Below are 23,817 nucleotides of genomic sequence, written 5' to 3'. Positions count from 1 at the left end.
CTCCTTTTCTGCAGTTTTCCAGCAGATAAAATAAACCACAGGATGATAGTTTAGGGTTACAGTATTTGGATACTTAAAATACACAGGCTACTGAATATATGTTTTAATGTTACATCTCCAGGCATGTTCAAAAATTTTTAAATTTCTTTGACTTATATTTTAAATTCTTGGGCGAACATGAGTGGCAGTGAGGGAAAGGAGATGAATACTTACTGCTGGAAAACCTCCTCAAAGATGTCTTTGAAACGTCCATCATAGGCCTTTAGAATAGTATTCTTTGTGCTCATGTAGAGTGGCCACTTCTTCTGCAGGGCATACTGAAAACAGCTGTGTGCAAAGCCATTGATGGACTGGATAAGCAATAGAAAAAATAAAAAGTCAGCGAACTAGAAGGTAGAGGCATACACTCCCCAATCCAATCATATTTTAGGTCATTACCCACCCTTTGTCAGAACTGTGTTGGTGAAGGGAGTGTGTCTGCATCTATGACGTTGCCAGTTTTCATTTCATACCTGCCAAATTTCCAGGTTCACCCAGAAAAATTTCAGCTTTACTTGCACATGGTTCCACAAACTGTTTTACACAGAAATGTGTGTTCTTTTAATGCCTTCCCATAGTCAAAGAGGCCAGGATCAATAATTTCCAGATACGCAGCTTTCAAGTCATTCAACTTTAGATGCAGAGATCATGTGTCAACATGTTGGGAAGTCGAAAACTAGGGGTCATAAGAATCTTAAAGCCAATTATAGGTATGAGGGGAGATCTGGCTAAAGTTGATTGGGTAAATAGACTAAAAGGTATGGCAGCAAATTAACAGGGGAAATATTTAAAGAAATATGATTTAAAAAACAAAAATATATTCCATTCAAAAAACTCAGCAAGATCCATTCATGACTTACTAGGAAAGTTAATGCTAGTATTAGATTAAAAAAGAGGCTTATAATTTTGCAAAGAATAGTAGCAAGCCTGAGGATTGGCAAAGTTTTAGAAACCAGCTGTAAACAAAGAGTTGATAAAGGGGAAGGAGAGCAAACTAGCCAGGATTATAAACATTGCAAGAGCTTTTGCAGGTATATAAAAAGGCAAGCAGCTAAATTAATCATTGGTCCCTTACAGCAGCATCAGGAGAAATCATCATGGGGAATGAGGAAATGGCAGAGATGTTTAAAAAATATTTTGTCGGCTTCACAAGACAAATTACACAGCAAAAATATAAGCTAGCCAATAGGATGAGTGAGGAACTGAAGGTAATTAATTATCAGAAAAAGTATTAGAAAAACTTAAAGCAGACAAATCCCAGGACCAGATGGCCTACAACCTAAAGGTTCTAAAAGAAAGCCACAGAGATAGTTGATGCACTGGTTATGATTTTCTAAAATTCCCTAGATTCTAGAACTGTTTCAGCAGAATCAAAGTTAACAAATTTAACACTGCTACTCAAGGAGAGAGAAAACAGGCAACTACAGGCCAGTTAGCCTTGACAGTCGGCAGGTAAATGTTGGAATATTAAGTTTTAATGCAAGTAAAATCATAGTACGACCAGTCGATGTAGTTTTACAAAAGGGAAATAGTGTTTGATAAATTTATTAGAATTTTGAGGATGTAACTAGTAGTGTAGAAAGAAGCAGTGGATGTATACAAGATTTCCAAAAGGCATTCAATAAAGGTGCCAAGATAAGGGCTCATGGATTTGGGGGTAATATTAGTATAGATGGAGGATTGGTTAATGGATAGGAAGCAGCAAGTAGGTATAAACAGGGCATGGTTAAGTTGGCAGACTAACTAGTGCAATGCTGCAACCTCAACTATTAACAATCATATTAATGACAGACTTAATGATCAAGGGTAATGTATCCCATTTTGCTGACAATAAAGTTAAGTGGGAATGTAAGCTGGAAGACAAGGAGGCTGCAAAGAGACAGGTTAAGTGAGGGCAACAAGGTGGTAGATGCAGTACAATAAACAAAGAACAAAGAACAGTACAGCACAGGAACAGGCCATTTGGCCCTCCAAGCCTGCACCGATCTTGATGCCTGCCTAAACTAACACCTTCTGCATTTCTGGGGTCCATATCCCTCTATTCCCATCCTATTCATGTATTTGTCAAGATGCCTCTTAAACGTCTCTATGGTACCTGCTTCCACCACCTCCCCCGTCAATAAGTTCCTCTGTGTAAAGAACTAGCCTCGCACATCCCCTCTAAACTTTGCCCCTCTCACCTTAAACCTATGTCCCCTAGTAACTGACTCTTCCACCCTGGGAAAAAGCTTCTGATTATCCACTCTGTCCATGCCGCTTATAACTTTGTAAACCTCGATCATGTCGCCCCTCCACCTCCGTCATTCCAGTGAAAACAATCAGTTTATCCAACCTCTCCTCATAGCTAATGCCCTCCAGACCAGGCAACATCCTGGTAAACCTCCTCTGTACCCTCTCCAAAGCCTCCACGTCCTTCTGGTGTGGCGACCAGAATTGCACACAATATTCTAAGTGTGGCCTAACTAAAGTTCTGTACAGCTGCAGCATGACTTGCCAATTTTTATACTATGCCCCGACCGATGAAGGCAAGCATGCCGTATGCTTTCTTGACTACCTTATCCACCTGCGTTGCCACTTTGTGATCTGTGGACCTGTACGCCCAGATCTCTCTGCCCGTCAATACTCCTAAGGGTTCTGCCATTTACTGTATACCTCCCACCTGCATTAGACCTTCCAAAATGCATTACCTCACATTTGTCCAGATTAATCTCCATCTGCCATTTCTCCGCCCAAGTATCCAACCGATCTATATCCTGCTGTATCCTCTGACAATTTCATCACTGTCCGCAACTCCACCAACCTTTGTGTCGTCCGCAAACTTACTAATCAGAGCAGCAACATTTTCCACCAAATCATTTATATATACTACAAACAGCAAAGGTCCCAGCACTGATCCCTGCAGACCACTAGTCACATCCCTCCATTCAGAAAAGCACCCTTCCACTGCTACCCTTTGTCTTCTATGACCGAGCCAGTTCTGTATCCATCTTGCCAGCTCTCCTCTGATCCCGTGTGACTTCACCTTTTGTACCAGTCTGCCATGAGGGACCTTGTCAAAGGCTTTACTGAAGTCTATATAGATAACATCCACTGCCCTTCCTTCATCACTCTTTGTCACTTCCTCAAAAAATTTCCTGGATTATCCTTGCTACCCTTAAACAAAGGAACAACATTGGCTATTTTCCAGTCCTCTGGGACCTCACCTATGGCCAATGAGGATGCAAAGATTTCAGTCAAGGCCCCAGCAATTTCTTCCCTTGCCTCCCTCAGTATTCTGGGGTAGATCCCATCAGGCCCTGGGGACTTATCTACCTTAATGTTTTGCAAGACACCCAACACCTCCTCCTTTTTGATAATGAGATGACTGAGACTATCTACACTCCCTTCCCTAGGCTCATCGCCCACCAATGTGGAGAAGTGTGAAGTTATTCACTGAGAGTATTAGAAAAGCAGACTTTTCAGGAGGTGCGAACCTTCTAAATGAGTATTTTCAGAAAGATTTGGATTTCATATAAGGAACACAAAATTAACATACAGGTACAACAAGCAATTAGGAAGACAAATGGCATGTTGGCCTTCATTGCACAGGGATTAGAGTACAACAATAAGTGTTGCTACAATTGTAAAAGGCTTCAATGAGACCATGCCTGGAGTACTGTGTGCAGTTTTGTCTCCATATCCAAGGAAGGATATACTCACCTTGGAGACAGTACAGCAAAGATGAGGGGGCTGTAAATGGGCCTATAATCAAGTTAAGAATGCAAGGTGATTCCACTGAAATATACAAGATTCTGAATGAGCCAGATAGGGTAGACAGAGGTTACTTCCCCTGGTTGAAGAATCTAGAACAGAGGGCACAGCCTCAAAATAAGGGGTCGACCATTTAGGTCTGAGAAGAAATTTCTTCACTCAGGGCTGTAAATCTTAGAGTTCTCTCCCTCCCCCTCCACCCAGGATTGTAGATGGTCCATTGTTTAATATATTTAAGGCTGAGACACAGATGTTTGACCTCAGGGAATCAAGAGTTGATCAGTCATGACTATTGATATATGAACAGGCTCGAGGGACCATATGGTCCACTCCTGCACTTAAAGATACAGTCACCAATAAATCCAATAGGGAATTCAGGAGGAACTTATTTATCCAGAATTATTAGAATATGGAACTTGCTACCACATTGAGTAGCTGAAATAAATAGCAGATACACTTACAAGGAAACTGGATAAGTGCATGACAGGAAAGGAGTAGAAGGAGACATGGATAGGGTGAGATGAAGTAGGGGGGAAAGAGACTTGTGTGGAGCACAAACACCAGTAACAGTTGGGCTGGATGGCTTGTTTCTGTGCTGTAAACTTGTGTATTCTATTAACTCCATGAGTGAAGGGTCTGTTAATTCTCTTTTATTTCCACTTCCCTCCCAACATTAATAGAATTATTGCTCATGTGACGAGTCTTCGTGTGCCGATTGCACTCTATACAGCAGAGCTGATGAATGGGCTGTTAGGTATTATGACTTCAGATTCAAAGCTTGTTTTCTTGCCCCGAGCCAGTCATGTACTGGAAATGAAATGGAAAGGTCCAGAACATTCTGGAAACAAAACTAGCCTTAACCAGTTTGAAACAGTCTTATGATCAGAGACATGTGACTGGAGCTCAAGTTTCAGTTTGGAAGTATATTCTGCAGGAGGAAGCAAAAGCAGCCAGCTATTTTAAAGAGACAAGCTGGGAGCTGTCACCTGCCATCTTGTGACTAAGTTAGCAGGGGAATCATGCCATCAGGGTGGTTGTGGGTGAGACAGTGGTTGTTCCAAGATGACAAGACTGAACCGTTAGAGAAAATGGCATCACTTGCTATCGACAAGATATTACTACTTCTGCATCTGCATCCTGGAGGACAGGACTTAAGTACCTGAATGTACGATTTAGAAGTAGGTCATTTGGCCCCATGGCTGATCAGTCTGTTTTGAATTCCACACTCCATTTACCCCTGATAACCTTTAACACCCTTGCCCAAGAATCTATCTACCTTCACCTTAAAAATATTCAATGACCCCTGCCTCCACCACCTTCTGAGGTGGAGGGTTTCAAAGTCTCAACCCTCAAAAAAAATGTCTCATCTGTCCTAAAAGGGCAAACCCTAATTTTTAAACAGTACCCCCAGTTCTGGACTCACCCACAAGAGGAAACATCCTTTCCACATCCACCCTGTCAAGACCATTTAGGATCTTATAAACTTCAATTAAGTCTCCCCTCACTCTAAACTTCAGTAAAACAAGCCCAGTCTGCCCAACCTTTCCTCATAAGACAACCTGCTCATTCCAGGTGAAAATCCTCTGAAATGCTTCCAACACATTTACATCCTTCCTTAAAGAAGGAGACCAAAACAGCACACAGCAGTCAAGATGTAGTCTCACCAATGCTCTGTATTAAATGAAGCATATCATCCTCACTTTTCAATTCCTCTCTTAATAAAAGATAGCATTCCATTAGCTTTCCTTATTACCTGCTGTACCTGCAGAGTAACCTTTTGTGACTCATGCACCAGAACACCTAGATCTCTCTGCACCTAGGAATTCTGTTGTCGTTCTCCGTTTAATACTTTTATTCTTCCTGCCAAATTGACCAACTTCACATTTTCCCACATTATACTCCAACTGCCAGATTTTTGCCTACTTGCTCAATGCATCTATAAAAAAAATCAGTCTGCAAACTCTAAGTGCTCTTCACAACATACTTTCCTACCATGCCATTTCTCCCCTCATCTAAGTCATTGATATAAATTGTAAAAAGTGGAGGCCCCCCCAGTATAGACCCCTGTGAGATTCCACTTGGCACTTCCTGCCAATCAGAAAAAGGACCCATTTATGTATACTGTTTTCTGCCAGCCAGCCAATCTTCTATCCATACTAATATATTACCTCCTACACCATGATCTCTTATTTTGCACAATAACCTTTTATGTGGCACCTTGTCAAATGTCTTCTGGAAATCCCCTTTATCCACAGTGCATGTTACTCCTTCAAAAGAACTCCAATAAACTGGTTAAACAGGATTTCCCCTTTCACAAAACTATGCTGACTATTCCCAATTATCTTGTTTTTCTAAGTGCCCAGCTATAACCTCCTTAATGATCAATTCCAACACCTTCCCCATGACAGATGTCAAGCTAACTGACCTATAGTTACCTCTTTTCTGCCTTTCTCCTCTCCCCCCCCTCCCCCCATTTCTTGAATAGAGGGGTTATATTTGCTACTTTCCAGTCTGATGGAACCTTTCCAGATTGTAGCAAATTTTGAAAATAAAACCAATGCATCCACCACCTCATTAGCCACCTCTTTTAGGACCCTAGGAGTAAGTCCATCAGGACCCAGGGACTGGACCGCCCACAGTTCCATCAGTTTGCTCAGTACTGCTTCACTAGTGATTGTAATTTCACAAAGTTCCTCTCTCCCTCCCTCCTCCTGATTTACAGCAATTACTGGAATGTTTTTGTATCCTCTATAGTGGAGAGAAGTGAAATATTTGTTCATTTCATCTGCCATTTCCTCATTATCTACTATTAACTCCCCATTCTCTCTCTAGGAGGACCAATGCTCCGTTTACTTTTTTAAAAATCTGTAGAAACTCTTGCTGTTTTTACATTTCTAGCTAGCTTCCTCTCACACTCTTAATTTCTTTCTCCTAATTAATCCTTTAGTCATTCTCTGCCATTCTTTATATTCTGACCAATCTGACCTGCCACTCAACTTTGCACAATTATATGCTTTTTCCTGAAGTTCCTGATTTTGATGCACTATGGGACTGTTAGGTGCCCTGTTGACAGGACTGTTCAGAGGATTCATAAGGACTACCTTTGTTGCATCTGATAATTAATATGTAACCTTCAAGATATACATGTCGACTGCGATTTAACTGTTTGTTCATGTTTAATTTGTGTTGGCTTTGGTTTTAGTGTTAAAGTAAAATTTATAAAAGTTTCTCCTGTTTCTTAAATTGGGATCAGTCAGTACATTTGATTCTTTTGGTTTGTTGGTCTCCATGGGGATAACATTTATCTTTAGTTTTAAAGTTCTGATGAAAGGTCTACAAAGGCATTTAAACTCATCTTTTCTCTTTACAGATCTGGAGTCTGCATGACTAAGAAAATTGCTTAAGGACTCAGCTTCCTCTAAACCCCATTGACTATCCTCTGGCCCTGCAGAAGGTATGGCAGGCAAATTACAAAGCACATGCAAATATATCCTCTGAAGTATTTGCTGCAACTTTGATGAGTCAAATGCTGGATATTAGCCACAGACATCCTGTTATCAAAGGTTCAAGAGCCCCACCCCACCTCCCAGCAGAGACCAGGAACACCGGCTTCAAAATGCTGAAGATGGCAAGGTTGGTGGGGGTATATCTCCATGGTAGGGAACAAGTCATAATTACCTAGAGGTACACAGCAAAATGAGAGCTGAAACTCCCACGCTTGTTCTCCATTTCAAATCAAACAACAGACCTTCCCAATAATTGAGACATTATACATGGGAATCTTCCATTCACCTCATCAGTGTTATACATTCCCATCCCAACACCGCCTCCAGGAAAGTCATACACCTCCCACTCCTTGGCAGCACCGGCGTCCTTTGGAGTGAAAATCAGCTTGAATTTACCAGGTTTGTCGATCACAAAGTCTGTAGCTTTGTACTGGAGAGAAAAAAAAAAGCAAAGTTAATGACAAGTACAGGAATACACAATTTTAAAAACACTATCTGAAGGCAGTAATCCTACAGTTCAGGATTAAGTATTTTGCTTCTGCTTAGAGTGAAAGAACAAATGAGAGAATGCTAGGAGAAACTTGAATGAGGGACTGTGTTAAAAGGGATAACAGAACTTAAAAATTTATAAACCAGTCCCAAATAGTTCACATACCGAAATAGATATCAATAAAACTAAAGCACTAACCATAATTTCCTATTTTAAGCACATTTATCTTCTTCCCAGGGTGGGTGGTGACAAATAGTACATATTTATTAAAAGGAGAGGATAGCCATAGACCAGTCTGCTTCAAGTCAGTGGTAACAAAATGAGAGTGACATTAATGAGGAATCTCCAAATGCTTCAAAAAAAGGTATGGAGCAAACTGGGGTAAATCAAGGCAGGATGATTCAAACTAACAAAAAATGAACGTGTGCATTTTTCTAGTCTGTCACATTTCCTGTATCATTTAAAACCAAAAGCAGTTTTCCACCCACTTTGACCTATAGCAGAAACAGGCAAGCACTTCACAAACAGCAGCCAGAGTTTATTTTATTTCTTTAAAAGTCTGACCAGAGAACAATTCAGAGCAATTAATGCCTTATAGACATACAAATTTGACACATACCAACACAGCAGCCTGTATTAACTGAGCCAGTGCTTACATAATATAATCCTTGCCTGTTCAGTTTAAGCCATGACAGTCTGGAAAGGGACATGAATTGCTATATGGGTACAGTCGACAATGCCATAATACCCTGTGGAACACAGATCAGGTTAAAATGGGGTTGTCTTATCTGTTGCTGCTACTGCTCATAAAGACAGTGCATTTCTTGGCATACATTCTTCTCCCCAATACCAGAGAGATAAATCAAACTATCTAGAACAAACACACTGCACAAGAGGGCCATAGGTATAAGAGTGGATGAGAATTTCTGCAAGTCTACTTCAAGCAGCTGGCAGTGTCTCAAGACACTGAATAGTCCTTGGCAAAATCTAGCTAACTAATTTGGGCTATATGCACAGCAACATTTTCCTCTCCCAACTGACTCCAAATTGCTCATTTAAGAGTTAACTACTGGACATTGCAGGTAGTGCTCATGCATCTCTGTTCCCTTCAAGAAGTCCACCAACTCACTCCCATCCATGAGCCATTACTGCAGAGTATGTAGATATTCACCAGGCAATGTGACAAGCTGACTTGCCATATGACAAAGATCAAGCTCACAACCCATAGAAATTCTTACACTCTGGTGTCTCAACCAATACAGGTAAGCAATGGAAGTTACTCCACCTTAATGCTCACTTTACCCAGGGATATAGGAACCTGGGGAGGAGCTGCTATCCACTAGTAGCTTTGCTGTGAAAAAGTCAATCACCTACCAGTGTTACTACCTTAAAATGCAGTATCTTCAATCTCAAATCCTCCCCAAATAGATTGATAGCCACCAATAAACTCATCTCTTCAGAGGAATAGACTCAAAGTATTCAACATTTAATTGCATCCAAATTGAAGAAGCTATTAATCATTTAGTAGCCAAGGAAAGAGAGATTAGCACCTGGTCACCATGTGCATGTCTGCCAATGGTAATGGGTTTACTCCAACCAGGAACAAGTCGAGGGATGTTGTTGCAGATAATTGGCTCACGGAAGACTGTACCACCCAAAATATTTCTGATTGTACCATTTGGACTCTTCCACATGTTCTTCAGTTTAAATTCTGCAAAACCAGATCATTTAAGTTGTTTTACACTTTGACTGAAAAGGAAAGATTGCATAGTGTTCACACTCCATTTTAACCCAAAAAAGCTCGCAGTGATGTCAAACCTGGCAGTACAAAAGTCAGTTGTGAAGACCCAAACTGGCTGAATCAAAAAGAAACTAGACTCCCTCCTCCAGAGTCTCATTCTACATTCTTTCCATTGATTCTTGATAAGCAAGGGGGTGAAAGGTTATTGGGGGTAGGTGGGAATGTGGAGTTGAGGTTACAATCAGATCAGCCATGATCTTATTGAATGGTGGAGCAGGCTCAAGGGGCCAAGTGGCCTACTCCTGTTCTTAATTCATATGTTTAGATCAAGATCAGACACTGGATTTAAGCTGCACTTACACTACAATTGCAGCATTGGTAAAAGTAAATTGATTCACAGCCATATTTAGAGCACAAACAGGCCATTCAGCCCAACTGGTCTGTGGCGTTTATGCTCCACACAAGTCTCCTTCCATCCTACTTCATCTACTCCGATCAGCACATCCTTCTACCCTTTTTTCCCCCCCTCATGTTTATCCAGCTTCCCCTTACAGACATAAATTCCATTTGCCTCACTACTCAGTTTTGTAGAAAATTCCAATTCTTTACCCAGGGAGTGGTTAGAAGTGTAGATGCATCTTTAGATAACTTTGCTTTTTTTTTGTAGAGGAAGCCTGAATTCCAGCAATGATTGTACTGTCTGGTCATTATGTAGCTGTCCAGTGGATCTATTTTGTAAATTGTGCATTACTACTGATGACTACTTTTTAAAAAAAAAGTCTTACTTAAAATGGTTGTCTTATTTCCATTATTCTTTCATCTGTAGTTATGCTTCACCTCCCCAGGTCACTGCCCCTTTCATCAATCTGACAGAGTTCAGTATGTTCTCATACCTCCCAGCGAACACTTTCAATTTTATCCCTGCAGAATTTGTACATAAAATTTCTGCCTTACTTCACTTCTGATCAATTAGTTATTTTTCTGCTGTTACACTTAAGTGCATATTTATCAGAGATTGAAAGCATCATGAAATGCACACACCTCATTCTCCAATTGTTGCTGGTACCAACACTATTTTGGCCAGCTAATGAGTGGGCAGCCACCAGTCAAGATGTGGAGGGAGAGGGTGGCAGAGTCAAGGAAAGCCAGAGCTCACAGCTCATCTGGTTTAGTAGCAATTGATTTGTCAGCAACAGCAGAGCAAAGGAAACAAGTTAAACATTCTTGACTTCTGCTGTCCTATCTGCAGAAAATGTCACACACTGAAGTTCCAATATACATTAAATCATACATATACTAAGATTCTAAGCAACTAATTGATGACATTTCAGATCAACATTAAATCAATTTTTTGGGGCTCACAGCTACAGAGGACATCCCAAAGCATTTCATAGCCAAAATCAGGTGCTTTTAAATAGCGCAGGGAACCACAAAAGCCAATTTGCACACAGCAAATTTGACAGAAATTAGGTAGTTCATTTTGAAAAAGTGATGGGAGTAATAAATATTGACCACGACACCAGGAGAACTCTCCTGCTCCAACAGTGCCATAGGATCTTTTACATTCATTTGAAAGAGCAGGAAAAAAAACTGAAATTTAACAAGTCACCTCGATAGCGTCACACTCAAGTCTCTGGAGTTGGGCTTGAATCCATGATCTTTTCACTCAGAGGCAAGAGTGCCACTGCTGAACCAAGACTTGACCTTAACATTATTGCATCCAAACCATAGCCAGAGGCATCCTGAAATTTATGGAGTTCAAAATCCAGTTGGAGAAGCACCATGGACTATAACGAAGTTAGAATGAGTTGCCAAGCATAAACACTGACTTTTTCCCCCCCTTAGCATGAAGATAATCAGTTTATACACAAAAAAATTTAAAGGACAAAAACAAAACATTTACCCACTACTCTGTCTTCGTCAGGAGTGATTGTGGCACACTTGACTGCAACATGATACTTCTGGGTTGCAAGTGCACAGTCAATAGTAACTTGATCATTAGTGGCATCACGATGTGGCAAACCCAGATCAAAATACTTCATTTCCACATCAACGTTAGAAAGGATGAGCTGCAGAAGAGAAGTTCCTTTTATGATGTACAATATATTTAGGCAAGGTGTTAGAACAGTAAGAAACCTTCCAATCTCAATTACAAAACCAGAGGTCGAGAATATAACATGTTTTCCTTAAAATCATTCAACACTGCCAGTTTTATGACAATGGATTATTGATTAAATGTTAGTGATGTGGTAATTGTGCCAAATTTTATGACAGTTAACAAAGTGTCATCCTTCCTTCCAACAGATGTATTTCTTTGTTAAGAAAAGCAGTAAGATTTCTTATCAGTACCCTCAATTCAAATGTTTAAGCACTGCATGGAGTGTTAAACACCCTTCCTTATATCAAGAACCACATTACTATTAAATTACATACCCAAAAGTAACTGTTCCAGCAGGATTCCAATTTCTACACATTGTCATTTACTTTAAAATGTTGCTCAAAACTTAATAGAACTGTTCAACCACAGCCCCATTCATGTTTCTGCATAGCAATTTTGAATAATTGAGATATAATATGCAAAGATCAAACCCAATAGTGATTAAAGTTTAGTAAGTTTAACAAAAATCCCAGATAATTGTATAGGACATGGCAAATGAGCAACTATTGTCTTTGGCCTTAGCACACGTTCTCCCTCACTTGTTGCTGACTCCATTCTCTTTTCTCACCACACACTGGCTGAATTGTACCACATTTAGTCTTGGCATTATGTGTTGGACTGAGTTTTAAACCTCCCACATCCCATTCAGTCATTGACATTCACTTCTAAACATGCCCCCACCACAAATTTTTTTTTTTTTTTTTAAATCGACACCTTCATCCCCAAGTGACTTTCCAAAAAAAATTTTTTTTGTTTTTTTTTTTTAAAACTCCCATCCTTCATGAACTCTTGTCCAAAATTTAGTACAGGACACGATACATGGAACAAAGTGCTGCACATCATCCATCAGCCCCCTGCCAGCTTTTCCCTGCCCTCCCAACACATACAATTCAAAATCCTTGCCTTGGTCTAAATCCAGCCAGGGCCTTGCCCTATCTTTAATTTCCTCAACCTTATGCCCTCCCCAATTTTCCTTTCTATCTTTGTATGCACTCTCTCCCCTCTCTACCCAAATACTGGTGGCAAAGGTTTCAGTTGCCTGGGTCCTGCTGAGAAATTCTCCCCAACCCTCTCCATTTGTCCCTCCACCATGACGAACCTCAAATCCCAGCTTTTTGATCAAGTTTTCAGTTACTTCTCCTAATCTCCCTTCATGGTTCAATTCACACTAGTTACAAAGCACTTTGAAATGCTTCTTGATGTTGCATGGGGTTATTTAATATCAACTTGTATTACAGTCGGATATTAACTTGCATGCCATGAATAGCTGCATATTGAAAATTAGTTGAAATTTTGCATAACAGATGTTCAGACTAGAGAAACTTCACAATTTAGCATTTCCTACGAGGGGATAGCTGGAAACAATTTAATTTTTCTCCACTACTTTACTAGAAAATCTGATTAAATTAATTCAAGCTTCGACTGATTCAATGGGTTCTTCACACTATGCCAGATCAGTTCAATGTACTTAAAGCAGCCTGGGACCAATGGCCTGGCAAATCAAATAACTATTTCAAGGCAATGGAAGAGTTCCTGCCAACACCCAATGTCCATTTGCCCTAAAGATGCACTCCCAAGAACATATTTTAAACCATTGCTGTCACTTTCTTCTTTCACCATCTGCAGACACTGACCCAGTGCTTGCTGCTGCTCCACAGCAGAATAGTGGAGTCAACCCATGCCCCTGTGCTGCTGCAACATGAAAGTAGTGATCTGCTCTTGTACATGATATGGAAATTGTGTTTCAGATCTGGCATTGGTTAGTTGATCTTGCATGAACACACTAGTACAAATGAACTTGTGTTATATCCAGACACCTACATTGAGAATTGTTTCTACTGAATGGTGACAATTTTTCCAGATATATTGGCATCCATGACAGGCAGGAGAGAATTTTTTGGGGGGGAAAAAGTTAAAATGTGAAATCCACATAACCCAAACCCACCATTTTTCCACTGGTGCATGGCTGGGCATCATGCTATAGAGAGCAGGGACCATGAACAGGTGATTTGGGCTCCTACAATGTAGTTGGGAAGCTGATTTGAATTGACTGTTGCTGCATGGGTTTCCTGGGTATTGGAAAACTTGGAAGAGGTTAGAACTGACAGTTGACAGAAAGTGGCTCTTCCAGCACTCTGGGCCAAGAGGAGCAAGTGTGCTTCTCCACCCAGTCCCCTCAAGAAAGCATTTATCCTCTCCAGCACTGATCTCTAGCCCTGCTGGCTAGGCTGTCCCTTTGTCCAGCTGCTGGTCAGGTGACAGACACACAAGATACAAAGAAGACTTTGCTGTTGAAACCAGCCGAGCCTGTGTGTTGCTGGCCTAGCCAGAGTGCTTGGCATTTTCAGCCTCACATACGATCCCTGTAAACATCAGGGCCTCAAGATTAAAGGTGAAAATGAAGATGAAGCAACTGTGGGAAAACTGGAGCTTGCACATTTAATCCTTAAAGAGGATAGATATTAGTTAAGCGATCAATATTTTGTAATTTAATTAAAAATACAGAAGAAATTTCTGAGTGTGGGTATCGTGTAATGAAGTTCCCAATTGTTAATTCAAGAAAAACGGTCTAATGAAATATCTAAAAATTTTACTAAATGGTCCCAAGGTTAGGGGATTACAGTTGTGTGGATAGACTGGTTAAACTAGGGCTGTTCTCCTTAGAGCAGTGCAGCAGAGAAGGCCAAGAGGAGATTTGATGGGTTTAGCTAGAGTAAATGAAGAGAAACTGTTTTCAATGGCTGAAGAGCTGACAAAGGGCAGAGATTTAAGGTGATTGGAGGAAAAAAAAAACAGGCAACATAAAGGCTTTTTTTTTTAAAATACAGTTAGGATTTGGAATGTACTGCCTGATGGTGGGCACAGATTCAATTGTAGCTCTCAAAAGGGAATTGGATAAATATTTGGAGAGAAATACAAGGATATGGGGAAAGAGCAGGAGAGTGGAACTAACTGGACTGCTTTTCAGAAGTATGCAGTCTCAATGGGTCAAATGGCCTCCTTCTGTGCTGTACTGTTCTACAATTCTAGAGCACTAGATAGGGCTTTAAACTAACAAGTGGGGATGGTTGGTTCAAGTAAGGGTAAATTTAGCAGTCTGAAGAGAAAAGTCATAGCTGTAGAGCAGGATAGCGATTTGGGTAAATTCAAGCGGATTGTGTCAGGAAGGGAGAATTGAACAGTAATTTAGCGATTAAGGCCACATCGGGAAAAAAAATAGTAAAAGTTAAAATTAAAGCCACTATACCTGAATGAATTTTTTTTTTAAATCACGTGAATGTGAGCATCACAGGCTAGGCCAGCATTTATTGCCCATCCCGAACTGCCCTTGAGAAGATGGTGAGCTGCCGCCCCACCCCCGAATGCACAAAGCATTCATAACTAGATGAATTAATGGCACAGGGATAAATGTATTACTCTAGCAACCATTACTGAAAAATGGTTGAGAACTAAATATTCCAGGGTACTTAACTTTTAGAAAAAAGATGGAAAAGATGGAATAGGCCTGATAAAGGCAGCAAGAGAAAGCATCTTGGCCTCAAAAGTCAGGTTGTAGAATCAGCATGGGCAAAAAAAAAACACTGGTGGGTATAGTTTATAGTTCCCCTAACAGCGGTGTTGGTCAGAATGTAAATCCATAAATTAGAGAAGCACACAAAGGGTAATGCAATAATCTTGGGGGACTTTAATCTTCCAAAAGACTGGACAAACCAACTTGGCAAGCGACTTGGAATGCATTTGAGACAGCTTTCCAGAATATGTAGAGGAACCAACAACCTACATTATGCGGAGAGAGAAGCAGAGTTAACGTTTCAGGTCAGTGACCTTGCATCAGAACTGGCAAAGGTTAGAAATGAAATAGGTTTTAAGCAAATAAAGCAGGGGTGGTATCTTTTGCCCCACCCCCACTTTATTTGCTTAAAACCTATTGTATTTCTAACCTTGCCAGTTCCGATGAAAGGTCACTAACCTGAAACCTTAACTCTGCTTCTGTCTCCACAGATGCTGCCAGACCTGTTGAGTATTTTCAGCATTTCTTGTGTTTATTTCAGATTTCCAGCATCTGCAGTATTTTGCTTTTATTATTATGTAAAGAGACACATTTAGTATTATGTAAAGAGACACATTATAATCTTACAGTAAAGGATTCTCTGGGAGAAAGAGTGCTCATATGAAAAATTTCATAATTGAGAATGATGTGGTTAAGTCCAAAATTAGAGTCTTAAACTTTTAACAGGCATTTATTAAAAGGTATGGCTAGGGGCGAGTTGGCAGAGGTACATTGTATATTTCTAACTTCCCAATGATAGTTAAGTACAGACAAATATTTAAATTTGTGATTCTCAACATCCCTTTCTTGAATACCACCACCACTGGAAAAGTGGTGCAGTCACAGATAACTAGAGAAGCCAAGGATTATGATGTAACAAAACTGGCTTACAATGTTGCCAGACAGTAGTAAACCTTAGGATTGGGAGTTTTGAAAAAAGATAAAGGATAAAAGAATTGATTGAGGGACAAAAATCAAAAGAGATAACATTAAAAGGCTTTTACAAGTATGCAAGAAAAAAAATTAGTGAAAATAAATGCAAGTCCCTTGGAGGCAGAGAAAGGAGAATTAGACGATCAGCCATGATCTTTTTGAATGGCGGAGCAGGCCCGAAGGGCTAAATGGCCTACTCCTATTTTCTATGAGAAATTACAATGGGGAATAAGGAAACAACAGCAATGTTAAAACAAAAGCATCCATCTTCACAGTAGAAGACAAAAATATACTTGAAATTGTAGGGAACCAAGGGTCTAATTAGTAAAGAATTTAAATGAAGAAAAAGTACCAGAGAAATTCATGGAACTAAAAGCCAAATTCCCTGAACCTGACAGCCTACACCCTAGGGTATTAAGAGGTGGCTGCAGAAATAGTGGATGCATTAGTTTTGATTGCCCAGAATACCCTACATTCTAGAACAGTCCCTATGGATTAGAAGGTAGAAATTTAATCCTGCTGTTCAAAAAAATGTGGGAGAAAACAGGAAACTATAGGCCAGTTAAACTGACATTAATAGGTAAAATGCTAGAATCTATTAAGGACGTGGTAACATTGCACTTGGGGTTGGGGGGGGGGGGGGGGGTGGTTGGAAGAGAGGAGAAAAATCATTGGGCAGAGTCAAAGCTGTTTCATGAAAAGGGAAATGGTGTTTGGCAAATCTCAGTTTTGAACGTGTAACTGGTGATCTAGATAAAGGAGAACCAGTGGATGTAGTATATTTGGATTTTCAGAGCACATTTGATGGAGGTGTCACACGAGATTGTTAAAGATTTGGGTTCATAGGAATGGGGTAATATTAGCTTCAATTGAGGATTGGTTAACTTAAAGAAAACTGTAGGAATCAATAGGTGATTTCAGGATGGCAGGGCATAACTAGGAGTGCCACAAGAATCAACACTTGGGCCTCAGCTATTTACAATCCATCAATAACTTGGATGACGGAACAGTGTAATCCATCAAATTTGCTGACAATGCAAAGCTAGAAAGCAAGTAAGCCAAACACCTCTTACCAATAAACTTCAGCTCATCCAAAACTCTACTGCCCATATCTTACCCTGCACCAACTATTGCTCACCTATCACCCCTGCCCAAGCTTAAAATCCTCCATAAAACTCATCCACATGTTTAATTCGCTTCCCAATTCAACCTCCTCTCGCATTAACACCATTTAAACACCAGAATCTAGAAGCATGTTTTTGCCAAGCTATATCTGCATGGCTGTGGCAAAAAGTATTTATTGCGTGCCCATACTCCCTGTAATGCTTTCCCGGTTTGGTTGCGAACACAATTCAGAAAAATGGTATATCCTCCAGCTCATGAGCAACACTACAGGAGATTTGCTAGTATTTAGAGCGGCTCATCAAGTCTTCAGCACATAGTAAAGCTCTTCACATCCAAGTTACTTGATGAATAATCACCTTGGCTATAAACGTAGCCCAGAGCTCCTCTTAAAACTTTTCACAAAAAAAAGTCCTACCTTCTCTTTGATAAAAGCCCAGATGATGCGGGTCATCTCATCACCATCCATCTCAACCACAGGGTTAGCCACTTGAATGCGCTTGTCTGCATCTATTCAAATGAAAGCATCTTATAGTCACATAATCCAATAACACATCCATTAAAATCAAAGGCTATCCATTCAGATTGCTTTAGATATGGTTCAAAGGGCTCATCCAAATTTCACAATTTTATAGTTTATATTCAACTAAACTGAAAAGTTTACAATTAAGGATTCTAAAGTTCATTTCTGATTTGCAATAAATCAGGTTTAGCATTGCCAGAGGAAGGGCAAGTGAAATGTTCTTACAAATGGCATTTGAACAGCGGAAAAAAAATCATAAGCAGGGTTACAGCATTTTATCTAACCTTGGATTTGATCTGAAGAAAGCAATGAGGCAATACATGATAGGGTGAGTATTGGTAATTGTGTTACCATAATAGGGGCAATTTAAATAAAATCTATCCCACAAAAAACACATAGCACACATCCTACAGTATCAGTGCAAACAAGCTTAAAAAAAAATGTCTCGCAATAATCCAGTTTAATCAAGGACCCAATTGCATCATTGTGGTGACAGAAGCACCAGAAGTCTTTTCATTTAGGAATGAGTGGAAGAAAAATATGATCAGCATTTCTCATGATTATTTTCTAAAACCCTAAGTCACTAAGTGTTATTTGAAGCTAGAATAAATCTAGAACCAGCTCTTACAACACTTCCCTTGGTATCCTACAGTAGTAGGACTGGTATTCATTTGCCTTTTAAGTTATAACTTCCAAAAATGTATCATCCATCATACAGGACAACTAGCACAAAAATGGATTGAAGTCAACTTTGTCAGTCCAAAAGTTTACAAAACTGGAAGTTAGCCAAACTTTTGACTATGCTCAATTTAAATTTTGCATTGCACTTAAATTTGAATCAGTATGTTCCTGAAATCACATTAATAAACACGAATACTTCCACCACACAAGCTTTCCTTCAAGGGGAGGGTTGGATGGAAATATCTTGTGAACACAGAGAAAATGCACACATTCATTTGGTGTTGTCATCTATGATATTTTACAGTACTATACTTCTTCCTTCGAAGTCAGTGAGCAATACCAAGTGCATCCTGTCGGGACACGAATACTGCAATGACTTCATTTCAGGTCATTTCTCTCCTCCCCTTCCCCAGTAAAATTATGAATAGCAGTGACCTTGTAAGCATGGACTTTTCACCTTCAAAAACAAACAAGATTTTCACCCAATGTTTAAAATGTCACTGACATTAAAGAGTGCAATGGAGCTTCTTCAATATTTAGACAGGGATAAAAAATATAAACCTTCCAATGGCTTCAAGGTTATCATGAACCTTGAGCAATTATGCTCAGTAAACGCATGACTATTTTTGGAACCGAGCCAAATTCTGGGTTTCTAGGATTCCAGACACAAATTTGCTCCCCACAGAACAGAAATACAAAAAATATTTAAAGATGAAATTTAAAGGCTATTTTACTTGAAGCATTTTTGAAACAGACTAACGTCCAAACAGATTCACTGCACAGCACTGAGGTTTTGCAGTGATTTGCTTACCAGACTGCAGATACAAGTAGAATGAGATTTCCTCATCCAAGAAGCAAAAAACTTTTCCAACAGCATGGAGAGACAGCTTCTCAGTCACTACCATTGTACTGTGAAATTTACCATTGATGACAACCTAAAAAAAGTATCACTTTCTCAGAACAAAAAGGAGCATAACTTAAATTAAAACTAAGCCATTCAGGGGTGATGTCAAGAATCACTTCTTCACACAAAGAATAGCGGAAATCTGAAACGCTCCTCAAAAAGTTGTCAGGTTAGGTCAATTTCAAAGTAGAGATTGGATAGTTTTGACAGACAAGAACCAAGGCGGGTAGATGGGAGTGAAGATATGGATCAGCCATGATCTAATCAAATGGATTTGAGTGGCTGAATGGCCTACTCCAGTTCCTATAGAACTGTGGACATGATTTTCAACAGAGGCAACATTAGGAATGTGAAATCAAGTGGTCCTAAGCAGATCCTTTGAAAGGACATAAACAATGCTAATAGGTGATCCGTAAACATTATGCCAACTTTTTATTACCTATTGCAAAAGTACTTTTCTACAATGGCACATGAGCCGATTGGACATCAGATTATGTAGGTACCAACTGTGCAACAGCCCCAACAAACAAATTTCTCTGCAGCACCTGTGGAAGAGCCTGTCACTCCAGAATTGGCCTTTATAGCCACTCCAGGCGCTGCTTCACAAACCACTGACCACCTCCAGGCGCGTATCCATTGTCTCTCGAGATAAGGAGGCCCAAAAGATCTTTGAAGTAAAAACATACAGGCCAAACTGAGCTTTTGCAAGGCAAAAGCTCCCAATTCGCTGTTCAGAATCTATCTGGAAGATCCTAATTTGTTGTGATAGGATAGGCAAAAAAGTAGACAGACATAAAAGGAGATTTGGAATGATCAGTCATATTGTGATTTTTGCATTGCACTGAAAAGTTGATTGCAACAAGATACTGCGGATATTATACTTCAAGCATTGCTTCCTGTGTTTCAAGTCAGAGCAGTCAAAATGCACACCACCAGATCAAGCTGTAGTTGAGAGAACTTCCCTTTTGTAATACTGACTGCTTAAATTTGCTCTTTAAAAAAGAAATTGGCAATTTCTCCCGTCTAAGTTAAAGCAAAGGTCCATTCAATGTTGTAATCCTACAGCCTCAATCAACAAATAAAACAGTCCATTTAGGTAATGAAGATCAGTACATTACTATGAAGTACAAGTTCTGTAAAATTTTCAAGTACATCGCTATCATTAGCATTTCAGTCAAGTGCACTAGTAAGCATGTGAAAAGTTCTTATTCTGTCCCCTTCAAGCTCTATTTGTCCTTGTATCTGCACGTGTCATTTTGACCTTCTAAGCCTGGATTGTGAAGTTAAAAGGGCAATTTAATTGGAGGAAGTTTAAAATAATAAAAAAGGATTAGATAGGGCAAGATGCATAAAAGCTATTTCCTCTAGAATTCAGAAGGGGGTACAGTCTAAAGTTAGAACTAGGCCATTTTTACAAAAGTGACATCAGGAAGCACTCCAACACAGGACAGTGGTAATCATAAGGCATTCTCTCGTCTCCAAAGGCTGTAGATACTGCACCAGTTGACTTTTTAAGACTTAGAACAGATTTTTGTTAGGCAAGGGTATCAAGGAATATAGAACTAAGGAAGGCAAAATGTAGAGATGATATACAGAGCAGCCATAGTCTAATTGAATGGCAGAGTATGGTTGAGGATGAATGACATTACCCCATTCTTGAGGAAATAATGATCGTCACTGGTGACGACCAGGGTGATGAGTGAAGAGGAATATAGTAAAGAGAAAGTAAAACCAGAAAATTTCTCTATCTTTCAAATTAATTTACAAGATTAGATATCCAATTCTCATACATTTTGACACTGCTTTCAGAGTAGGTGTGTTTCAAACAAACATCACCCTCTGCATAAAGCAGCTAAAGTCAGAATGTAGAAGACAACTCCAGAAGCACAGCGTTTCTGGTTCAGTTTTCCTGATGTCCATCAGTGCCAGCTGAAGACAGTGAGTGATAGAACTGCAAGTGCTCATCTGTGGAAAAGCACTGTTTCCAACAGTATCCAAATTTTAACACTGAAAATTAAGCAGGCAGATGTTGGAAAATACGATAAATATAAAAACTTTAATAAAAACCCTTCAAAATGCAGCAACACAAGGAGGCCACCATTCAACACCATGTAATCCACACTTGGGTATAGAATTATCAGACTGCCCAACAACTTTAAATAGAAGTCAGGCCTGCAGTCAACTGGAAGTTTTAAAACCACTGCATCAACTAGCAGTTGATTCGGATTACGCTGGTTAACCGTTTAAATAAAATGAAAAATCAACGCCATAACTGAGCAAAGCACCATTCACAGCACAGCAAATGAATTTAAACAAAGAGCTATTCTAAATTCGAGAAAGGCCAGCATTTATAACCGCTTGATCCCATAGAAGGCATCAGGTTACATGCTCCCTTAAGGATTTTTCTGAAATTTAATCTGCAGCGTCCATTCACAGCACACATTGTTCCAACGGCGGTGAAATTTTAAAGACCTTCTCACCAATTCCACTCCAAACCCAAGCAGTTTGACATTGAACAAGAACCGCATGCATTCACAAGTGCTTGCCCGAGGTCAAACTTGTTTAACACTCGAGATGCTGGTCAAGTAAAGCTTCCAGAGGGAAGCAACTTTTAACTACTTATTAAACAAGTGATGCAAACCAGATTAGACCTGGACAAAAGTATTTCCCCCCCCCCCCCCCTTTCCCCTCTCCAAAACTCGGATATTAAAACACAACAGCAAAAGATGTTTTCCGTCCCCAACAGGAGATGTGAAACACAGGCGAGACCAGACGTTTCACAAAGCGGATTGCTGATGTGGGAAACCGCTTGGTGGACAAGCCACGTCAATGATCACTGGGGAGGGAGGAGAAAAGGGAGAAGAGGGATGGGGAGGGAGAGGAGGCAGCGGGGGACAGGGGGAAGAGGAAGGGATGGGAGAACGAAGGTGGAGAGGGGGGGGGGGAGAGAAAGAGAGAGAAACACTTTATGCGGATTTGCGCCAGGGGAGGCTCAGGATGCCGCTAATTGTAGCAGCCATCCGGCTCAGGAAGAGAAAACGGCGACCTTGAGCTGACCTCCCGAGGAACAGAGCACGAAGTAGCCTCCCCTTCCCTCTCTACACCACCCACCCCCACCCCCCACCCTCCATTCAATCAGTGCCGGGGGGCCCCACACACACTCCAACCCGCTACAACTGCACGGTCGGAGCCGCCGGCAACGCTACACCGCGGCTGTGAAAGCCGGACCGGGAGTTGGGTGGGAAGAGAGAGAGAGGCTCCGGGGTCGTTAAGAGTGAGGATGGGGGGGGGGGGGGGGGGGGAATAGAGGGACAGGGCCGTGGGGGGGAAGAGACACGGTTGACAGTCCCCCGCTCCCCCCCCCAACCAACCCAACCCCCCAAAGCCGGTGAAAGCCGCTCGCCCGGGAGGCACTCACAGTTGCGGCGCTGTGCTGTGTGGCCGAGGGCAGGTGCCAGGGCCGCGGGAATCCTAGCGGTTCCCAGCCGGATCGGGTTCCATAGCTTCAGGTAAGCGGCCATCACCAACACTGTCAGCCCCACGCGCTGCTCCGACTGGCTCACGCTTCCCGCGCGCGCGCGCGCGCTCCCTCTCTTGTACCGCCGGCCTGCGTCTGACGTAGCAAACGTGACGCATCGCGCGCGCGCGCACACTGCGTGCTGCCCGGGTGTGCGCGCATTGCATCCAATCTCTCCCCGCCCCCCTCCCCCCCACTCCCCCACATCACCACTGTCTACCTCCACTTGTGCAGAATGGGACAGAATAGAGAGGTGCTGGAAGCATTGCAACAGGAGGAGGCCCCTCCAGCTTTGGTCCACCATTCAATAAGATCATGGCTGATCTAAATCTAACCTGTCTTGCCTAGGGAAAATCTATCCATCGCAGATTTCAAATTATTCATTGAGCTAGTATCTATTGCTTTCTGTGGAAGTGATTTCCAAACTTCTTCCACCCTTTATGTGAATGGGTGTTTCTTAACTTCTCACCTGAATGGCCTGGTTCTGACTGTAAGGCTGTGTGCCCTTGTCCTAGCTTCCCCCACCAGCAGAATATGTTTCTATCTGTTGTATCAAATTCTTTCAAAATCCTAAAAACCTCAATCAAATAATCCTTTATCCTTCTATATTGCAGACAATACAAACCTAGTTTGTGTAATTGCTCCCCATAATCTAACTCTTCGAGCCCAAGTAACATTCTGGTGAATCTGCACTACACTTCAGGATCAATACATCTTTTCTAAGGTGCGGTGCCCAGAACTCTACACAGTACTCCAGATACTCTTTGCATAGCTGCAACAAAACTTCCTCCTCTTTATATTCTAGCCCTCTAGTTCTAAAGGCTAGCATTCCATTAGTCTCCTTGATTATGTTTTGTACCTGACTGCTACATTTTAGCAATATCTGTACAATCTCCTTGGACC

At 40.9% G+C, this 23,817-nt stretch overlaps 1 protein-coding gene across 1 annotated transcript in view; it reads right to left on the bottom strand.

Moving 5' to 3' along the window:
• idh2 (isocitrate dehydrogenase (NADP(+)) 2) overlaps positions 1-22,975 on the bottom strand; it is a 37,786-nt gene extending 14,811 nt beyond the window's left edge. The window contains exons 1-6 of the mRNA XM_068017737.1: positions 22,816-22,975; positions 17,708-17,799; positions 11,430-11,595; positions 9,336-9,496; positions 7,582-7,725; positions 214-350 (exon numbers count right to left, since the gene is read on the bottom strand). Coding sequence (XP_067873838.1) covers positions 214-350; positions 7,582-7,725; positions 9,336-9,496; positions 11,430-11,595; positions 17,708-17,799; positions 22,816-22,918 — 803 coding nt within the window. The 5' untranslated portion in view covers positions 22,919-22,975. The remainder of the gene's footprint in view (positions 1-213; positions 351-7,581; positions 7,726-9,335; positions 9,497-11,429; positions 11,596-17,707; positions 17,800-22,815) is intronic.
• Between the last annotated feature and the right edge of the window lie 842 nt (positions 22,976-23,817).

Source organism: Heterodontus francisci, chromosome 38 (assembly GCF_036365525.1).
Source record: "Heterodontus francisci isolate sHetFra1 chromosome 38, sHetFra1.hap1, whole genome shotgun sequence".
In the NCBI taxonomy this organism is placed as follows: domain Eukaryota; kingdom Metazoa; phylum Chordata; class Chondrichthyes; order Heterodontiformes; family Heterodontidae; genus Heterodontus; species Heterodontus francisci.
Note: the sequence above shows the minus strand (reverse complement) of the source record. Positions and strands in the feature narration are given on the sequence as shown.